The sequence below is a fragment of the Protopterus annectens genome, chromosome 8.part0 (genome assembly GCF_019279795.1).
Source record: "Protopterus annectens isolate FY-2018-M chromosome 8.part0, PAN1.0, whole genome shotgun sequence".
Classification (NCBI taxonomy): Eukaryota; Metazoa; Chordata; order Ceratodontiformes; family Protopteridae; genus Protopterus; species Protopterus annectens.
In genome coordinates this window covers 512,528,973-512,548,135 of record NC_056741.1, presented here as the reverse complement: position 1 = coordinate 512,548,135, position 19,163 = coordinate 512,528,973, and the positions used below count along the sequence as shown (strand labels likewise).

Sequence of the window (19,163 nt, the reverse complement as noted above, 5' to 3'; positions counted from 1 at the left end):
GTGAGGATTGCAGTCTGCAGATGGTGACAGACAGGAGAGTTACTGACTTCATATTCCTCATAGGTCATATGTTGCAACAAGCCCTGTTAAAACAGTAACATGTCAATAGTGGCCCTATGTTTGTGCCTCCAGCCACAACTCTGTCACCCTTTGTACATATGTCATGCAGTAAGAGGTGCATATGTGCTGTAGACCATATTTAGTGACATCATAGCTGATAACAAGCCAGCGAAATATCAGACTGGTACACATGTTATGTATAGTAGGGGTTATATTTGATGACATAACCTGGACATTCTTTGGTCATGTGTACAGTACTGAGGTCTGTGTACTTATTGTGATTGTTGACAGTGTGTGTATTAATATGTACCTTGGCCTGTGTACAGAATGTGGTAGATGTCATTGTTTTTGGTCCTGGTCTATATGATGTTAACTGCTCCACTGTATATTACCCTATCAGCTTACATATTTGTAGGGCCAAACACACACATGTCTCATACCACAGACAGACATCGGACCACACTGTGTAGCGGGCCAGTATATGTAGGGTTAGTGTGTGAATGGCACATATGAGGATGGTGTTGAACAGATAGTTCACATATTGTAATATTACACTAGCTTACCATATGTGGCTGTGTTCACATTGGTTGTGGTTATGCACTATCACACAGGTGTCTGTTACTCTGTGCTGTGATATGCCTGTAGAGCCTGCTACATATGCAGTTACATGTGTATTCCCCCATAGGAAATGTTGGCCAGTGTTAAGCCAGTATGCCTTCAGCCTGCACAGTGCTTTGTTACATGCCTAGCAGCTTAGTGTACTTACCCAGTAAGATGACATGTCCAGATATTTGCCAGATGTACTGCTGTTGGCCACCATAACAGTCATGTATGTCAGACAAAGCAGTGGGATGCAGTACAGATGTATGTCAATAACTAGTGGGTAGTATGTAGCCATGGCACCTCTGTACCAGCAGTTATTATGTGTCAGGACAGACAGGGGTATGTGAATGCATAACCTATGGGGGAAAATGTATACCCGTAGGTACATGCTATAGCCATCTACATGGCTGTTAACATCCACATTGTCAGGCTTGGTCCACATGCATTGCACTGAGGGGTTCTGTGTATACCTCTGGACTGTCCAGAGTGTGTCAGACTGTCCACATATATTGGCCAATATCTCTGTTGTAGTCCACAGGAGCATTACCGTGCTAGCAGTGGTACTGTACTATGATGCCCTAAGGATGTCTGTCAGTAGCCAATGTCGCACATGTTAAATGCAGATGTGACCTCACACACACTATGTTTTGGATGACAATCCCTATTTCAGTAGCAATAGTCTACAAATATACCTGCAATACATACTTGACATCCCATTGCACTATGACGTTGGGACTATAGAGGCTGAGGTAGGGCTCCACTCCATGTTCAGGACTTATGGTGAGCATATATGTATAAATAATTATCCAGATAGCTATATAGATATATACACATATACATATCAACATACATAGATGGATATGTATATGTACATAGATATACATATAAACACTCAAATATATACATATACAGAGCTATATATGTCTACACATATACAGATAGAGATACATATGCACATATAGGTATGGATATCTACATACATAGTGACAGTAATAGGTATATCAGAATAGATATGTATGCACATATAGTTATAGATATCTTCATATATGCCAACATAACTAGGCATATCTGTACACATAGGATGTGCATACATATATAGCTATATATACATATATCTCTATATACATATATGTATATCTATATATACATATATGTTTTTATATATATAAAATACGTATACGTACATACAAAGAGATGTACACATAGCCATATATATGTTGCACTGTACACATGTGTATACAGACATATGTATGAGTATACAGGTGTATGTACATGTAGACATATATAGCCCTATTATATGTATATAACCATATTCTTGTCATGTGTAAACTGGTAGTATATACCCTCCCAGATGTATCTCACCGTATGTATCTGCTATGTGTACATTATGATAAAACAACATATGTGATGCAACAGTTATATTAATAACAAGGACTATGCAATTTAGGAACTAAAGGCAATTGTTCAATGCTACTAAATATGTGTATTGACAGCTATATTGGTAAAACAACAGCTGTCTTCACAGTGGTCATGGTGTAGTGGTTAAGTGTTATGACTTTAGTGTACAATGTCCTTGGTTCATTTTATTGCTGGGCAGAAAAAGAGCTGTCGGATACAGAGTGGCTAAAGCAGTTTTGAGCAGCTTTAAGTTTGCGCGAGTTTGCATGAAGCTATATGGTGCTGAACTATGGGTAAACGTATGGGTGCTTACATAGTGTAGACTCCACTTACCAGTGCGCAAATCAGTACAGCTGTTATATTGCAGCAATGCCGATACTTGATAAGCATGGCTTAGCCCTGGTAACCAGGTCACACCACCTACTCTGATAATCAGTAATAAGTGTAGGTAATGCCATGTACAATACATGTGCCTATGTGCTGTCATTACAGTAACAAGGGGTGTGATTGTCATGTCTGGGACACAGACATATATGAGGCCTGTACAGCACTGTTATCCATGTGAATACGTTACATACAGGTGTAGTAGCCCAGGGTATGTGCTGTCACACTTGTTTGTAGAGTATCATGGCAGTAATACTGTTGACAGTGCTTACCCGGGCAAGAGCAGAGTTCTAGATGTAGTAGTGACAACAGGCACACCTGCGGGCATAGCTGGACACTGAGGCCTCCATGCTTTATCCCTGGTGTGTGAGCTGTGTCACAGTATATACCCCTTACTGGGTAATGATCCATCATGTGGACTGTAACTGTAGACTATCGTCTGTACAGCACATGTTAGTGAGGGCTTCTGACATGTAGTTATGGCATACATATTGTTGTCAGATGTCTATCTGTCAACACACTCATGCCACTGCATAGCTACTTGCCAAGCTGATGTCTGTCAGTCCCTGTACAGATGTGCAGATGGCAGGTATCCAGCTGGAATATATACAGGCAACCTATGCTTGATTGACACTGACATGTCTGCCCAGCTGTGTCAGAACTGTCACATATAGGAGAAGTCACCCTGTACGCACCACATGACACGGGTACCTCCACTACACTACCACAGTCAACAGGACATGCTTGGGTACAGGTCCACATTGCAGACACTAGCCATGTGTTGTAATGCATGTTGCAGACATGTCAACTTGATCACCTCAGTGGCCATGTGCAGGAGGCACCTGGAGGATTGGCTGGTGCATGTCATTCTCACCCTGAGGGTCACCACAGTAGTGTCTGTCGATAGATTGCCCACCACCACCTGGCAGGTGGCAGGATACCACTGTACACACAAACCCTACAAAACCCATCTCCCCTTGGACAATAGCTATGACCATCTGCAGTGATGCACCCCTGTACTGACACATGTGTACATGTGCATGACTGAGTATAGCAGTGTCTGTGTGTTAGCACACCTTTAATTGGGAATTCCATGAGGGCCTTCACAACCAACATGACACCCATTGCCATAGTAATTTGTGGCTGCTGCTGTATAGGACATTATGTGTACCCTGTTAAGCTCCCCCCTATGCCTGCTACACATACCTTGCAGTACAAGCACAACAGTGTTTAACAAATGGGTTGATAGGCATGGGATACCCATTGTGTTCTGGCATGTGTATGTAGTTGTGCATGTCCGTATATCTGTAGGGTACTGCATTCTGAGGCCACATACTCCTATTCTCCTATTATAATACCCATTGTCACACAGTAGTACAGATAGTGTTGTTGTTGCCCAAAGGTGAGGCATGACAATGCAACACCCTACTACATGTGTGGCATGTGCATTAGATGCATATCCCTGTAGTACCACTGTTGGGGTATACTATGGGTTGTATTGCAGTCGCGGACAATGTGTGATGGTGGGTAAGGCATATTGTCATCATGGGTTTCAGGGAGTACAATACCCACTGGGGGATATGGGTGTTTTGTACACTGTCATTACACCAAGGTACACCCAGTATATGTCCTATGTACCACTTTATGGTTACTACTGTCACCATCAACCATACAGGTAACTGATACCACAATCCAAGCCAGTAATGCATGTGCTGTGTGCAGCCTACCTGTAACACATTGGACATACGGTCAAGTTAGCAGTGATAGGCCCTGGTATCTCGGATGTGTGTCTGGCTGTCATGTGGCTGTTAATGTGTATATGACGGTTTGTCACACTACCTAATGTCCATATACATCCATTACATCCCCCATTAGCATACTGTACATGTCTGGGAATGTTACGCATATAACATGTAATCTGGTATGCACCTCACCCTAAAAGCTGTGTGGTGTGTGCAATGTAAGCCACACACTTCTGTATCACTGCATAACTAGGTTGGGGGTCTAGTCCAAGTGTTGCCAGGTAACAGTGTGCATGTATGTGGATTGGCCTACACCAGGTTACAGAGTATACATGTCTCAGCAGGTCACCTGTCCATGTGGCACAGGCAATAACCGTTTTAGTAACCTGTGACATGTGTTCAACTGTACCCCAGATATGTCACAGCCATGGTGTCACCACAGTGCAATACCCCATTGTGGAACATGACTGCAGACCATCCTCGTGCTGACACACGTTCACCTACAATACAAATGGATAACATTATAGGGACCACAATAAACCAGTGTTACTAACAGCTATAATGCATCATTGCTGGATGGCTACACTACCTGCCATATATGCATTACACTTTACTCCTTACAGCATGTTACACTGCAGTACTATCGTAAACTGTAGTACAATCACCGTGTGCATCAGAACCACATTAGCCTGTCCCTGCATTGATGGTATGGATGTGGCACAGGTATCATGATATCCACAGGGTGTGATGGTTTGCCAGAGGCCAATGGTGGGCCATACATTTGACAACATGTTGTGTGGGTGAGAGGTGTACTGTGGTGATCTGGGCATGGTGCTGTGGTGTGTGCAGGTATGGGGTTTCCCTAGTTGTGTTTGCATAGTGTGTGGGTATGCATGCACACAGTTCTGCCATGTGGCTGCCCTACACAGGTGTTTTTGGACAGCTGCAGACCATACCTGGCAGGGTGTGCAGTTCACTGCCTCTGGCCATGGGCACATGGGCTGTGCCTGCCAGGGGTTCCATGGGCACATCCAGGTACAGGCCTCGATGTGCTACTCTCACCTGATGATGACACATGTCTGCTAGTACCAGGTCCCTCTTGGGACTGGCCAGGATCATGTGCTTGTGTCCTGCTGTGGTGTGGTGTGGACAGCAACCCCCTCCCACAGTGCCAGGGCTGGTACTGCCACTACAGGAGCCCCTTGGTGTCCTGGCACATCCACATTGACTACCAGCTGTTGGCGTTGCTGGCCTAAGTTCATGCAGCTGTCGCCGCACTCCCACCACATGTTCAAGCATGGGCAGACCAGGGTCGATAAGGGCCATCATCTCACCAGACCATCTATCCATGAACTCAGTTAATCCACGGATGGCACCAGCCAGTTCACGGGTATTGTCATTTGCAGATGTGAGAACAGCCCTCTGGAGCCTCAGGCCCTGTCTAATGTAACATTCTATACGTGCCTGCACTGCCATGACAACCTGAAACATGCACCTGCTGGTACCAGCTATGTCACCTCTGCCAGGGACATGATGTCCAGTGGCCCTACTACGATCACCCTGGGACATCTGCCTATGCTGTGTCCTGCAGGACATCCGGCCATGCCTACTGTGACCGGACACAGTAGGCATGGTTTCCACACTTCCCTGTGCACTGCCACCAAATGCCAGCTGTCCCTCTGCTATGGCCACTGGTGATGGGGTGTGTATAGGCACTGAAACTGTGTGCGGGATTGGGGTGGCTAAAAGGGGGATGTCAAATGTTGGCACAGTGTCAACCCCTGACAACCCCATCTGTGCCTCAACAGTACTATCATCATCTTCAGTGTCTGCATGGACATCAACATTAGACTGCATGCAGGAGGGACCCTGACCCACTTTGCTACCTGTGGGGGAAAACAATAAATGCACTTTATAACCTGTACAGCATTTCCTAACAGCACACACATGAACAACACACACACACACACACACACACACACGCACACACGCACACATGTGGATGCGCACGCACACACACACACACACACACACACACACACACACACACACACACACACACACACACACACACACACACACACACACACACACACCTCCGTAATACCTACCTGTCCATGGCTTTACAGATAGTCCCACGTATATGTCCATGTGATACCTCATCCTGCATCACACTTGTTAACATACACACATTAATACCACTCATTAACATATCAGTCCTCTAAATGCCTGCACAAGCGGTCACGACATAGAACCTGTTACTACTTTACCTGCCTGACCTGTGTGTAGTGGTTTTACATGGCCTCACTGCTGTCATTCGGTATGAACCCTCAGCATGTCGGACATCATGAGCATGGCCCCTATATGTGTGAGCTACTATGTTCTATCCATAATATCACGCACTGGTGTGTCATGTGTATGTAATGCTCAGTACATTCCAGATATGCTGCTCATTCAGCCTATCATGTGACAACTGTAATATTTGGATACACTCCCTGGTGTTGACTAGTGCTTTCCCAATGCATCTGTAGTGCTGCAGATGTGGGTTGTAGGTTACTTGTCTGCTGAATGCAATATTAAGGGTGTACTTGGTGTCTACCTTCCCTCTCGATGCCTGTTCCATGCTACAAACCATATTATACTATCAGCTGTCCTGTGATTACCCACATGACAAATAATCCTGGTGCATAATGTGGTAGTCCATATACATGTACTGCATGATTCCAGAGGGAGGTACTGCTGTGTGGACAATCTACACACATATGCATACATGGCCAGCCACACAAACACACACACACATGCACACAAACATCCTACATGCATCAACCTCCCTTCACTTCACCAGAGTAAACCTGCAGACAAACTGACTACCCACCAGGATGCACACACACACACATATACAGGTGAGGTTGCACAATGAAAGTACATACAGTCCTCCTAATAACCCTCTGTCAGCATGCATAACATATGGTATCCGACAGCATGCAGTGCAGCTATAGTCAATCCATGCTGGCAATAGTATACATGTGTGTGTGATGCATGTGCTGTGTCACTAGGTGAAGACCCTTCCCCTGGATACCACTGCAACCATGAAAATGGTATTTCTGTGCACCTGTTCTGCACCCTGCCATGTACTGTGCATCACACCTCACAGGTGTACGGCCCATTGCTGAATGTGTACTACTGTGTCAGTTATGCCAGCTTTAATGCTCACAGCCCCTATGTGTTCCAGCAACACATACCTGGTATGATATGTGGACAGATGTCATTTGTGAATGCCTGATGTCTGATGCACAGCTCTCAACATCAGCGGACCATGTATGACCAATCCAATACCAATACTCTTACACTGACAACCATCAGAGCATACTGTGCTATGGGGGTGTACACACCTTTATTGATTTGAAGCACCCATCCTTGATCTGCCATGGGACCACATCACACATATCGTAGCAGTACATGAGCCAGATATGTGACATATGTCCTGTACTTTCACTTGCAGTGTCTACAGAATGTGTTAGGTGTGCAGATGCTGACCATGATGCATACACACCATGTGGGCATGCATGTGCACACCCTTATCATGACGGTTTATCGCACCACTTGTTGTGTGTACTACAGCAGTCACTACTCCTGGCAGAGGTATACCATTGTGAGCCATCTGCATTTGCCAATGTATGTTCAGTCTGCCCTACACATGTCCCCCTATTCTGTGTGATTGCAAGGTCTAATCATGTGCACATCCCTTGGCAATCACACACTGTCATCACTATTGCTGTGGGGGTAGGGTTACAGCTGACACAGGTCCTGAACTGGAATATGTGCAGATAGAGCCATTCCTAGCATCCTTAGGATCCCTGCTGCAGTGCACTAGTGTGTCATGCTGACACCCCCCTCCTTCAGCCTTTTTGCAGTTGCATGACAAGTAGCCCTACACGTGTGTCACTTTGCAGTGTCCCGTACACTAATCACCACATGTTACAGCATAGCCCCAGCTGATAATGTGGACTACTGTAATGCTTTATACCATAGTGTATCTCTGCAGCAGTTGCCATTGTACTATAGGCATATGCACTTGTGTGCACTGTATATAGATGTTGTTCTGAACATGTCCCTACTGTAGGCCATGTCTCCCACTATTATGATACACCCTGTGGACACATTCCGCAATGACAGGATGTTAGTTATCATGCAAGTGTCTGACATACCCTTCCAATACCCCATCATGGTCACCCCGTGACACCATGCATTTCACAGCAACAATACATGCACATGTATAGCATGCATTCTGGGTAGGTGTGTTAGATGTGTGCATGGAATATACCATCACCATTACATACCCGGTGTGTTGGCAAGCATCTACATAAACCATACACACCAGCTACAGGCTGCTGCCTTGGTGGTATCCCGGAGGAACCTACATAAGAGGGTGAGAGATGCAATATCAGTGGCCAAACCTGTGGCAGTGCTACAGGGTGGGTGCAGTATTACAATACATCAACAGTACATTTCCACAATACTACGCCATATGGACATTTGAATATCACTACTATGCAGCAACACAATATAACTGTGACATGTCAAATATGCATGATCTACCTGTACCAATGCAGATGTATAAGCAACAGTGGTCTACTGATGTGCCCTGTGGCCTTACTTGCACACTCCTCGACCGGTGTGTGGGTGGCACCCACCTCCACAAAGGTGTTCGGTGGTTGGTGACTGGCAGGACGGGCAGGTGCCATGAGGCTGGCCAGGAGCTCCTCCACACATGTCTTGGAGGATGGATTTCATGGCCTCCCACTGTGATGAGGTGATCCCACCAGAATGCAGCAGCACGTCGACGGCATTGTGAAGCAGGTCAGTACAATGATGCTGGACATGCTCATAACTGCCATTGTGCAGTCAGACATCATTAACCCTGTGGACTAGGTCATTACACAGGGTGGTCCACTCCTGCTGGACATGGGCAGACCAGCCAAACAGCACAGGATAGTGTTGGATTAAGTATGAGAGCAGCACTTCAGTTTCGGCAGCTGAATATGTTGGTAGCCATGCATGTGACATCTTGGATGAAAGACATAAAGATGGAAACAGGTCTGAGCAACTCATACAGCAAGGTTACTACAGTTCTTAATACACATCTCTGTCACCCCGCCACAATATCGGCGACAAAAAACTGTACACACAACTCATTAGGTATAGCTACAGCTTACCTACCAGTGGGACAGATATTGTATTGTACCACACTTTCTGCTATGCGTTTGTTGCCATGTTCCCTGTGTGGACACTATCATTGCTGGTCTGTTACAGACTATTCACCTGCATGCCATTGTCAGGGCAATTATGGTCCCACATATGCCAGTGATATAGCTGCTTTGTGATTGCTGCACATCTGACATTCTGTGTTATTGGGGATATCTATGCATGCTGTTGGACATGTTCCGGGATTGTGTAGACTATTACTACCAACATATGTTCTATAACAGTGACACAATAGCATGTGTATGTACTATTGCCCAGCAGAACCACCGCTCCAAATCCATCTGCCCATGTTACCTGGCCACATCACATGTGTGTCCCACCCTTGGGTCTCCTCATGTACTGGTTCTGCAATACTGTCAGGTGGAACCAACCCAGGGGATGTTGTCCCCCACTGGGGGCACACACAAACATGCTCCTGTCCCCTGAAGTCTGGTCCAGGGACTGTTCCATATTGGGCTCCAGAGACACATGTGGGATGTGCTACATCACTCTGAGGCACCCAGTACACATTCACAGGGCTGACATGCTCCTCCTGCTCAGCCTCCAGGCCAGCCACCTTCAAGACATGGACTGCTGTTGTGAATAGCAGGGATGGGAGGCTTGTTCCCATTGTGTCAGTATTAGGGCCCATGGGGAGTTCACATCACAGACCACACACACACCATCCAGGATGTTTACCCACAACATCTGTCACATACCATCCCTGTAAACTGTCCTCTATATCTACCAACCCTGACCACCTCCACAACTATACTTCTATACTTCCCCATATTCCCATTCCATACTTCACAGACGAGGGCAATATGGTCCCATCAAAGGGTTCACATGTGACATACCCGTCCATGTTGCACACACTGCCAGCTGTAGATATCTGTGTATTGCTATGCGTGCCGTTTCCTCGTACATAGCTTGCAGCACTGTCGTAGTAATATAGGAGACATGTATTTGCATACATATATGTTTGTGTGTGTGTGTTTGTACATATGTAGACAGGTGCATATAGGGATATATCTATATATGTATAGATTTATGTGATGGTATATGTATATATATATATATATATATATATATATATATATATATATATATATATATATATATACTTATATATATGCTCATATATAAGTCTACGCATGGGTATCTGTATATTTCTGGACATATATTTTTATATATGTCACATATATATATATGTGTTTGTAATGTTCCCATTGTTATCTACAGATGTATGTCCGTATATACCTATATAAATATATATATCTGCTTATATATATATATATATATATATATATATATATATATATATATATATATATCTATATATATAAAACTTGCTGTATATATATATATATATATATATATATATATATATATATATATATATACATACAGATGTAAGATATATATCTATAGATGTATGCATATGTATATATATATATATATATATATATATATATATATATATATATGTGCAGATATTTATATATATATATATATATATATATATATATATATACATATATATATATATATATATATATATATATATATATATCTATATATATATATATATATATATATATATATATATATATATATATATATATATATATATACATATATATATCTATATCTATATATATATATATATATATATATATATATATATATATATATATATATATATATCTATATATATATATATATATATATATATATATATATATATGTTATATCTATTTAGATAATACATATCTATCAAAACACACATACATTTACATGTTGGGATACATTTCCTGTACTGTTGAGTGACTGGGCTGGATGATATGTTTGTCAAAACATCAGGCTTATGTATATCTGAGATGGCTTAGTGGTACATCACTTTGGCTATGTTGTGCAGGGTCCTAGGTTCGAGACTTGCAGAGGCTGTTTATTTTGTTGCTGAACAGAACAAGGGTCATTGGATATAGAGTGATTAAGGCACTTTTACACAGTTGTAAGTGGGTTGGCGTGGGATTGCGCGGAGCTAAGCACTGCTAACTTCCGGTTACTGTTTCTTATACACATTTAGCTTCTAAATTGCTTAACCTGTGTAGGCATTGCTTACCCCCTTGCAAACAGGCTTAAGCCCACATAATACTGCTTAAAAGTGCTTACTCCCACTTACCCCCATGCTAATTTCTTTAAAGGAAAAGAAAAAAGGGTTGATAGGAAAGTTGTGAAAAAGGGGCACAAAGAGGGAAAGACAGTGGGTAAAACAGCTAGGGAAATGCAGGTGGGGTGTAGGGAAGGTCTATAGTTGCCCATTTCTTCTACAGCAACAGTTTTGCATATACACTGAATTTGGGGGTAGATTTGGACACTCAAACCCCTGGGAGAGGGGTGAGGACAAAAATAATAAGTTGTGATGCCAATTAGATCAGATTACCTGTCCAGTGGACACGTGTGAAAAATGGACAGCTTTGTACGTGGTTAGATTTTTTTTTGGGGGGGAACAGATTGCCCTTTTTTTCAGGTTTGAGTGGGATGTTGGGGAGGGATAGTTGTTATATTTGGGGAGGTAGGTTGGGTAGGTTAACTGGCAAGACAAACAAGATGCATACAGAGGTGGTATATGACACGTGTGGGATAAACACCTTGATGGGGAGGGGTGTTGGGAAATCGAAAGCCCATGATCCCCCTAGTGGAAACAGTGGGACTGAGGTCCCCAACCAAGGGCAGTCACCGCTGCACCTTCACAGTTCCAAAGGTGGCTGTGCTGGGGGCTGAGTTGGAGAGCCAGGCTGACCCTCTAGTCATGACACACAGCCCTCGAGCTGGTGTAGCAGATCTCCAACCTCCCTGTGGAGCTCACTACGCACCATGACCCAGACCTAGCAATTGGTGATAGGTTCCTGTCTCCACCCACTCCCAAGGGGGACGAGCCCCATCCCCTGAGGCAATTCCATTCAAAGGTGGTGCAGGACCAATGGATGAAGTGGTCTCAGGTTGGGCTCCCGACATGCTAGTGCCAGGTGCCATGGCCAGCTGAGGTGGGACAGGTGGATCCGCTGAGACTGGCCTTCCCATGTGTGCTATAGTATTTAAATGTTATCAACATATGTGGGTTAGTAATAGTCAGCACATTCCAGGGTTCGGTATAACAGCATGCATAGATATTCCCATTAACCCAGGCACCAGATACGGAACAGTTGCATAGCAAACAGACCAAATGCATATATCAGACCACAGTGGTAATAACAACAGCATGCAGGTACATTAATGGCACTATTCCACCAGTATTGGAATAATTCAATATAGCGCATGCATGGAAACAATTTTAAATATTTATCAACCAATAGGACATAATCAGAACAGTGGAGTCATTACATACCAGTTGAGGCGGGTATGTAGTTTATTGCTGGAGATAAGGTGGGGGGGGATGTCAATTAACAACTAGTATATTCCTGTAGACCACATTACTTTCCTAGTCAGTGCTGATATCTGTACCTTACAAGTATTACTACACTACCCTATAGCCTTAGTTTGGACAGTGATATGACTGTCATCATCATTATACATGGACTGGTTTTACCTGTGGTATACACCTCTTACCTAGTATACCTGTGGAGGAAATGTTTGTTAACACTGTTTATATACATACTCCCATATTCCGAGTTGATGTTGTGCACATAGCTATCCAACTCTTTCTGCACAGACTCTGGCCATGTCTTGACCACGTGCAGGTGTACCAGGACATATCTAGACTATTGTCCTCTTCAATCTTTAGTGACTTAACACACACATATACATGCTTTCCTACACAGTTATATTATGTAGCACAGTGTGGGCGACAGAGATCAGTGATACTTTATTATTCAGAGAAACTGCAACACTTACATTTCCCTACAATACCAGAGTAAATAGTACTAGTACAGGATATCAAGGTTTTTATTTCTCGGCACAGTGTTCGTATTCGACGTACCTGTGGGAGCAATATTTGTTAACACTACCTGAATGTTGCCACACAAACAGTTCCAGATTATACATTAGTATTATGCACATACATCTCAGAAGTTATTTTTTTGTAGGACTGTGTGGGCGGCAGTGATGAGTAATAACTTATTATTCAGAGCAACTGCATCAGTCACAATGCCATACAATACCAAAGTAAAAAGTACCAGTACAGGGTATCAATCTTTTATTTCTGGGCGCAGTGTTAATTTCTGATGTACCTGTGGGAGCAATGTTTGTTAGCACTACTTGAATGATGCCAAACAAAGTTCCAGATTACACATTAGTATTGTGCACATACATCTCACTCTGTTACTGTACACACTCTGGTCACAGCTTGAAAACATGGGTATGTAGATAGGACATACTTGGCTTATTACTCTCATAAGGTTTTGGGGAATTGCTAGTGTGCCAGCTTTGTTCTCATAGATGTGTGTCAATCAGTTATATTTCCTGTTTGCTGCCTACACATTTGGGATCAGCCCACTGATTTTTCATGGGGACAGGTTTTTCAGGCAACAGATATGGGCCACTTTACTGGACATTCTGGCCATATCTGTACAGTTGTGGGGTATGATTCTGTCTGCAGACAACTACCACTGCCAGGATTCAAACCATGGCTGTGTGTGCTAAAACTCTAACAGTTCACATCTCAGTTGCACGTGCTATTCAGGTTTTGTTGTCTGCCTTTTCCCTGTTTTCTGTCTATGTGTCTCTCAGTTGTACTAAATGGCCTCTGAGGCTTACACCAGTCATATACATGCATTCCTACACATTCTATTTATGGTACACAGTTTGGGTAACAGTGCTTAATACAACTGTACTACTACGTGATTGCAAATCTCCATTAATATATGATAGAGTATACACATGCAGTCTAGCAGTTAGACCTTTATTGTCAGGCTATTATGCTTTTATTTACATACAAACTATATGAGACCCTTCCTGCCATATTCTCTGGTGTATGCAGTACTTGCCTTAAACAATGCAGGTTTTATACAGGCAATTAATTTACTAATACTTTTAGATTTATTTCCTATGACAGTACATGCAAGAGTATTACTGACCTGACTCGCATCCATGATATACATGAGCTGGCAATTATTCCACACATAGTGGAGTGATACTTACACACAGCTGGGACATCCCCTGCCATTCTAGCCTCTTGGATCCACTGCTCCAAGAAGTTCCCCTTATGCCGCTTCAGATCGGCATAGTGATGCCTGACCTACTCACCAGTTCGGGGTATGCCAGTGGCACTGGTGAGGGCATGGATGAGATGGCCCCAGGCTTCCCCCTTATATTGGGAACCCTGGTACTGGTCCTGCCATGACTCTGGACTCCTGGATGCACCAGTGCTGCACCCGAAAGCACACTCCCTCTCCCCTTCCTGACAAGGTGCCTGCAAGGGGAAGCTACAACCAGTTATGACATATATTCCCACCTGTTGAGTTTAAGTAGGGCCGATTTCCCACACTTTTCCATGACTGGCCAATTTTGAAAAGGCTAAGCTATGGGCAAACATGCTTACCTAAGGTTGGCATTGTTTAAAGGGGTATAATACTGGGCACATTGAGTTAGCTGGTCTATACATTGCTTACACCTCATAAGCTGGCCTGTGCAATGCTTAGCATTACTTACAATAAACTTTGCATTATATTTTCTTTTTGGCATTTATTTATTATTCATCACACCTTATATGTATGCCTGGTATCCATGATTCATGTGTACATACACTGTATGGGGTCCTTGTGTTTTATTGGGGACTTCAACACTCTATTACAATTACACCTCACTTCTGGGCTTACTGCTGTACTCCAGTTCACATATTTGTGTTATGTAGCTTGTTATAGAACATATGACTGTATACTGATTCCTTTCACAGGTTCAGTTTGATTTTACTATAGTGAGGACTTGTTTGGTGATGCCCCATTCTATTGTACTGCTGTGATGGCTTGGTGGTTAACTACTGTAACTATAGTGTATAGTGTCCTGGGTTCAGGCCCTGCAAAACTGTTTATTTTGCTGCTGGGCAGAACAAGGGCCATTGGATACAGAGTGATAAGGCACATTTGAGCAGTTGTAAGCAGGTCTGCATGGGTTTGTGTGAGGGTAAGCAATGCTAACCTCTGGTTAACTATCGTTATAGAGAGTTAGCTTCAAAATTGCTTAACCTGCATGCGCATTGTTTACCCCCATGCAAATGGGCTTAAACTTGCTTACTAGTGCTTAACTATGTTTACTACTGCTTATTGGTGCTTACACTTGCTTACTAGTGTTTACTCCCACTTACAATTGCACTAATTTAGACAGTTACATCTAATGGTTCTTGGGAAGGTGGGGATTTGGAAGCTGTATTTAGTTGTCATTCATTACACATTTTACCTTCCATTTGTATCCATGATTCCTGTGTACATATACTGTATGGGACACACGTGCTTATCTGGGGACTTTGCAACATTATGACACTGACACCTCACATGTGCATTTAATACAGTACTCCAGTTTACAAATATGTGTTATTTAGTTGGTTCTGCAACTAAAATATTGATGATAACATGAATTGCCATGGAAAATGGAATGTGCGGCAGTGGGACTTGAACCAGGAATGCCTGATCATAAGGCGAATGCTCTGCCCACTAAACTATTGCTATATTGCTTCATTTGCATATATATTCCTTGTTATCCTCTTCAGCCATTTAAGCTGCATTAACCATAGCTAAGCGATGGGCACACCCACGCACCTATGGTTAGCTTTACTTGTATTCCTAGAAAAAAAAAAGGTATGTTTATTTTATATATATTTCCTATTGCTCTTGTACACCTGGGGGAATGTTGCTAGGGATATGCGGACACCTATGAGCAGTCTCTCTCATTCCTTTGGCCTTTCTGCTCTTCTTCATTGCGGGGGTGTGTATATTCTGAGAGCTCTGCTCTCAGACATGCCCCCTGCACTCTTACATGCTCCATGTATGATTAGGTGCTCAGGCAGTGGGCCTTCATTAATATGCATGGCACGCTGCTGTCCTGCTCCTAAATGTCCGCTTCCATGCAGGACTAAGCTAATCCTGCATGAAAAATTAGTAAATCTGGGGGAATTGTTGTACTGAATTAATTAGTTACACTGTAAAGAACATGTGTTACTGATAACATTAGTAATTGTATATTTTAACAACATTTACTTTTCACAAGATGTTTACATTTGTCTGGTTTATTATTTTTTAACAATTTTCCTTTTATTTACTTGTTTATTTGTTCAGAAAACACTCTGTAATACAAGAGTGTGTGCTGACACTTAAGGTAAAGTATTTAATATCTCAGAATTGCCAATGAGCTACATCCCAAAACTGCTGTTAGATTATTACACATCTGATTCCATTGTAGAATATTTCAAAAATGTAAAGTTCACTTTCTCACAGCTTATTATTTAAACACTGGACTTTTCAAAAGGTAGTTTTAAAAACTGTTTATCTTGGATACTTTTACCTAGAGTTATTTTTTAATTCTACTTGAAGATTATTAAACAATTTATTTCCCAATTATGTCATTCTGAAAGTGCTTTGATTTTACAAATAGTGCTTTGTGCTTTGCATCGAGCCTTCAATGAGTAAATTAAACTTCTGTTAAAATGCTCTGCTGTTTACAGTCATAAACATCATTTGTACAGCGTTAATAATAAGAGAGTAACATATATTTTACAAGAACAATTCCTGAGATGAAGACTCATTAGTAACTACTTGAAAGTTTACTCCTGCTATATAATTTTAACTTTAGGACAAACACAACATAAATGGAAATCTGGAAAGTGGTAGCAATGCACCTTGTTTTGTCTGAATGAGTCAAAAATGTACAAAGTTGATTTTGCACATTACCATTACTTCTTTAAAATGGACACGCTTTGATGCAAGACAACTAATTTCATTTTGCATTGCTTAGAAAGAATACTACACATAGAGAACAAACAATCCTTTTGTATTCATTACGAAATTTTTGGTTAAATACACCATAGAGGATGCCATTCAGACAGCTATTAAAATAAGCCAGGAAAGACGATACAGGATACACCCAGCACGGAATTTTAGACTCCACATCTATGACTGCTATTGTAAAGCCTATGATGCTGTAAGGTCCCCAACACACAGAAAAAAGTGCAAAGACTAGAAACATGATGAAAAACTGATGCAGTTCATTTGATTTCAGCTTCTGCTTGCTTTCTTTTCTGAGTCGAAATTTGACTTCAATGATCACTATCCAAATTTTTGTGTAGCAGAATATTACTATGCTGGTGGTGACAAAGAAATGTGTGATTTCCATACCAAGGGTGCAACTGAGATTAACACTCCGCAGAACAGTGCATGAGTATATACGTGGGTCATACTGCAGCATATCATAAAACACCATTGGCAAAAATGTTATGATGGACAATAGCCATATAAAGCCAATACAGATGTAAGTGTTCTTTTCACTGAACAGCAGATTATATCTGGAAGCATGACAGATACAGCAGTATCTATTGATGGCTATTGCTGTAATGTTATAAACAGATCCAATGCAACTCAGACATATAACAGCAGCACTGAGGCGGCAGTGAGTTTCTCCCAGTGTCCAACCATTTTGAAAAAGTGCAACTAAAATAGTAGGATATGGATATACTGCTACAGCTAAATCAGCCAGAGCCAAGTTGATGACAAAGTAATTTCCTACAAAAGACACATACACAAATTAATAAAATTCTGATTTAAGAACTGAACTGTGTGCACAAAGCAGAGGTGGCATTAGAGACATTTTAGTCCACTTTATCTAAAAGCTCTTCTATTAACACTGTATATAATTTATCTTTTTTCACACTTTAATTTCAAGATGTGTTTGCATATGCATATATAAATTATGTAAAATAATGTCTGAAAGAATCTTATCTGTATGATACTTTGGAGAAATGAGGGCTTCAGTGCCTTCCACACATTAAGACCATCAGCTGCACAGACAGGAACTAAAGGTGGAGGTGTCTTGATCTGCATTAGAAACAAGTATACCTCTAGGTTCGTTAAGCAGGATGATGCCCTGGAGTTCATCTGTGTGCAAATTATCAAAGATAATGTCCCTAACCATATACTGGCAAGCTATAGGTCACCATCTATACCCTAGAAATCCTATAACTTGTACCTAGCATACTGGAAACACTCACCATTCAAACAGATATCTATTTATTGGAGACTTCAACTACTCTATAGGCAGGGAAGTATAAATTGATTCCAACTTGCAGGCACATGTCCTGGACTTTATTGGCACAAATACCCTTGACCAGAGAGGGCAAACTCCAACCAGAGGTTCAAGCACACTGGACCTTGTATTCACCAATATGGAAGAATGCAGGACGACCCCCTTTGTCAACTTCTCACTAGTGAAATCAGATCACAAAGCTTTTAACTTCAGAATAAAAATCAACTTGGAAAACTGCAAATTTTTTAACAATTAGAAAGTATTCTAAAACAAGCTACTTCTCATTAAATGATAGTTTGTTAAAATTCAATGCCCCGAGTTCACAGCAACCTATGCAGAATTGTTCACAAAATCCCTGTACAACCATGTACATAGTTGCATAGATGCTGTGGTATATACCAGAAGTAAGCCCAAAACAAACCACATTAGTGGAATCCTAACCTTAACGGGATATATAACAAAAGGAGAAATGTAATTGCAAAAGCAGCTCTTATAAAGAAC

The 19,163-nt window shown here is 42.0% G+C and overlaps 1 protein-coding gene across 1 annotated transcript in view; it reads right to left on the bottom strand.

Annotated features, from left to right (window-relative positions):
- LOC122808311 (melatonin receptor type 1C-like) overlaps window positions 1-19,163 on the bottom strand; it is a 95,748-nt gene that overhangs the window by 18,835 nt on the left and 57,750 nt on the right. Inside the window, exon 2 of the mRNA XM_044079277.1 lies at window positions 17,406-18,142. Within this exon, the coding sequence (XP_043935212.1) occupies window positions 17,406-18,142 (737 nt within the window). The remainder of the gene's footprint in view (window positions 1-17,405; window positions 18,143-19,163) is intronic.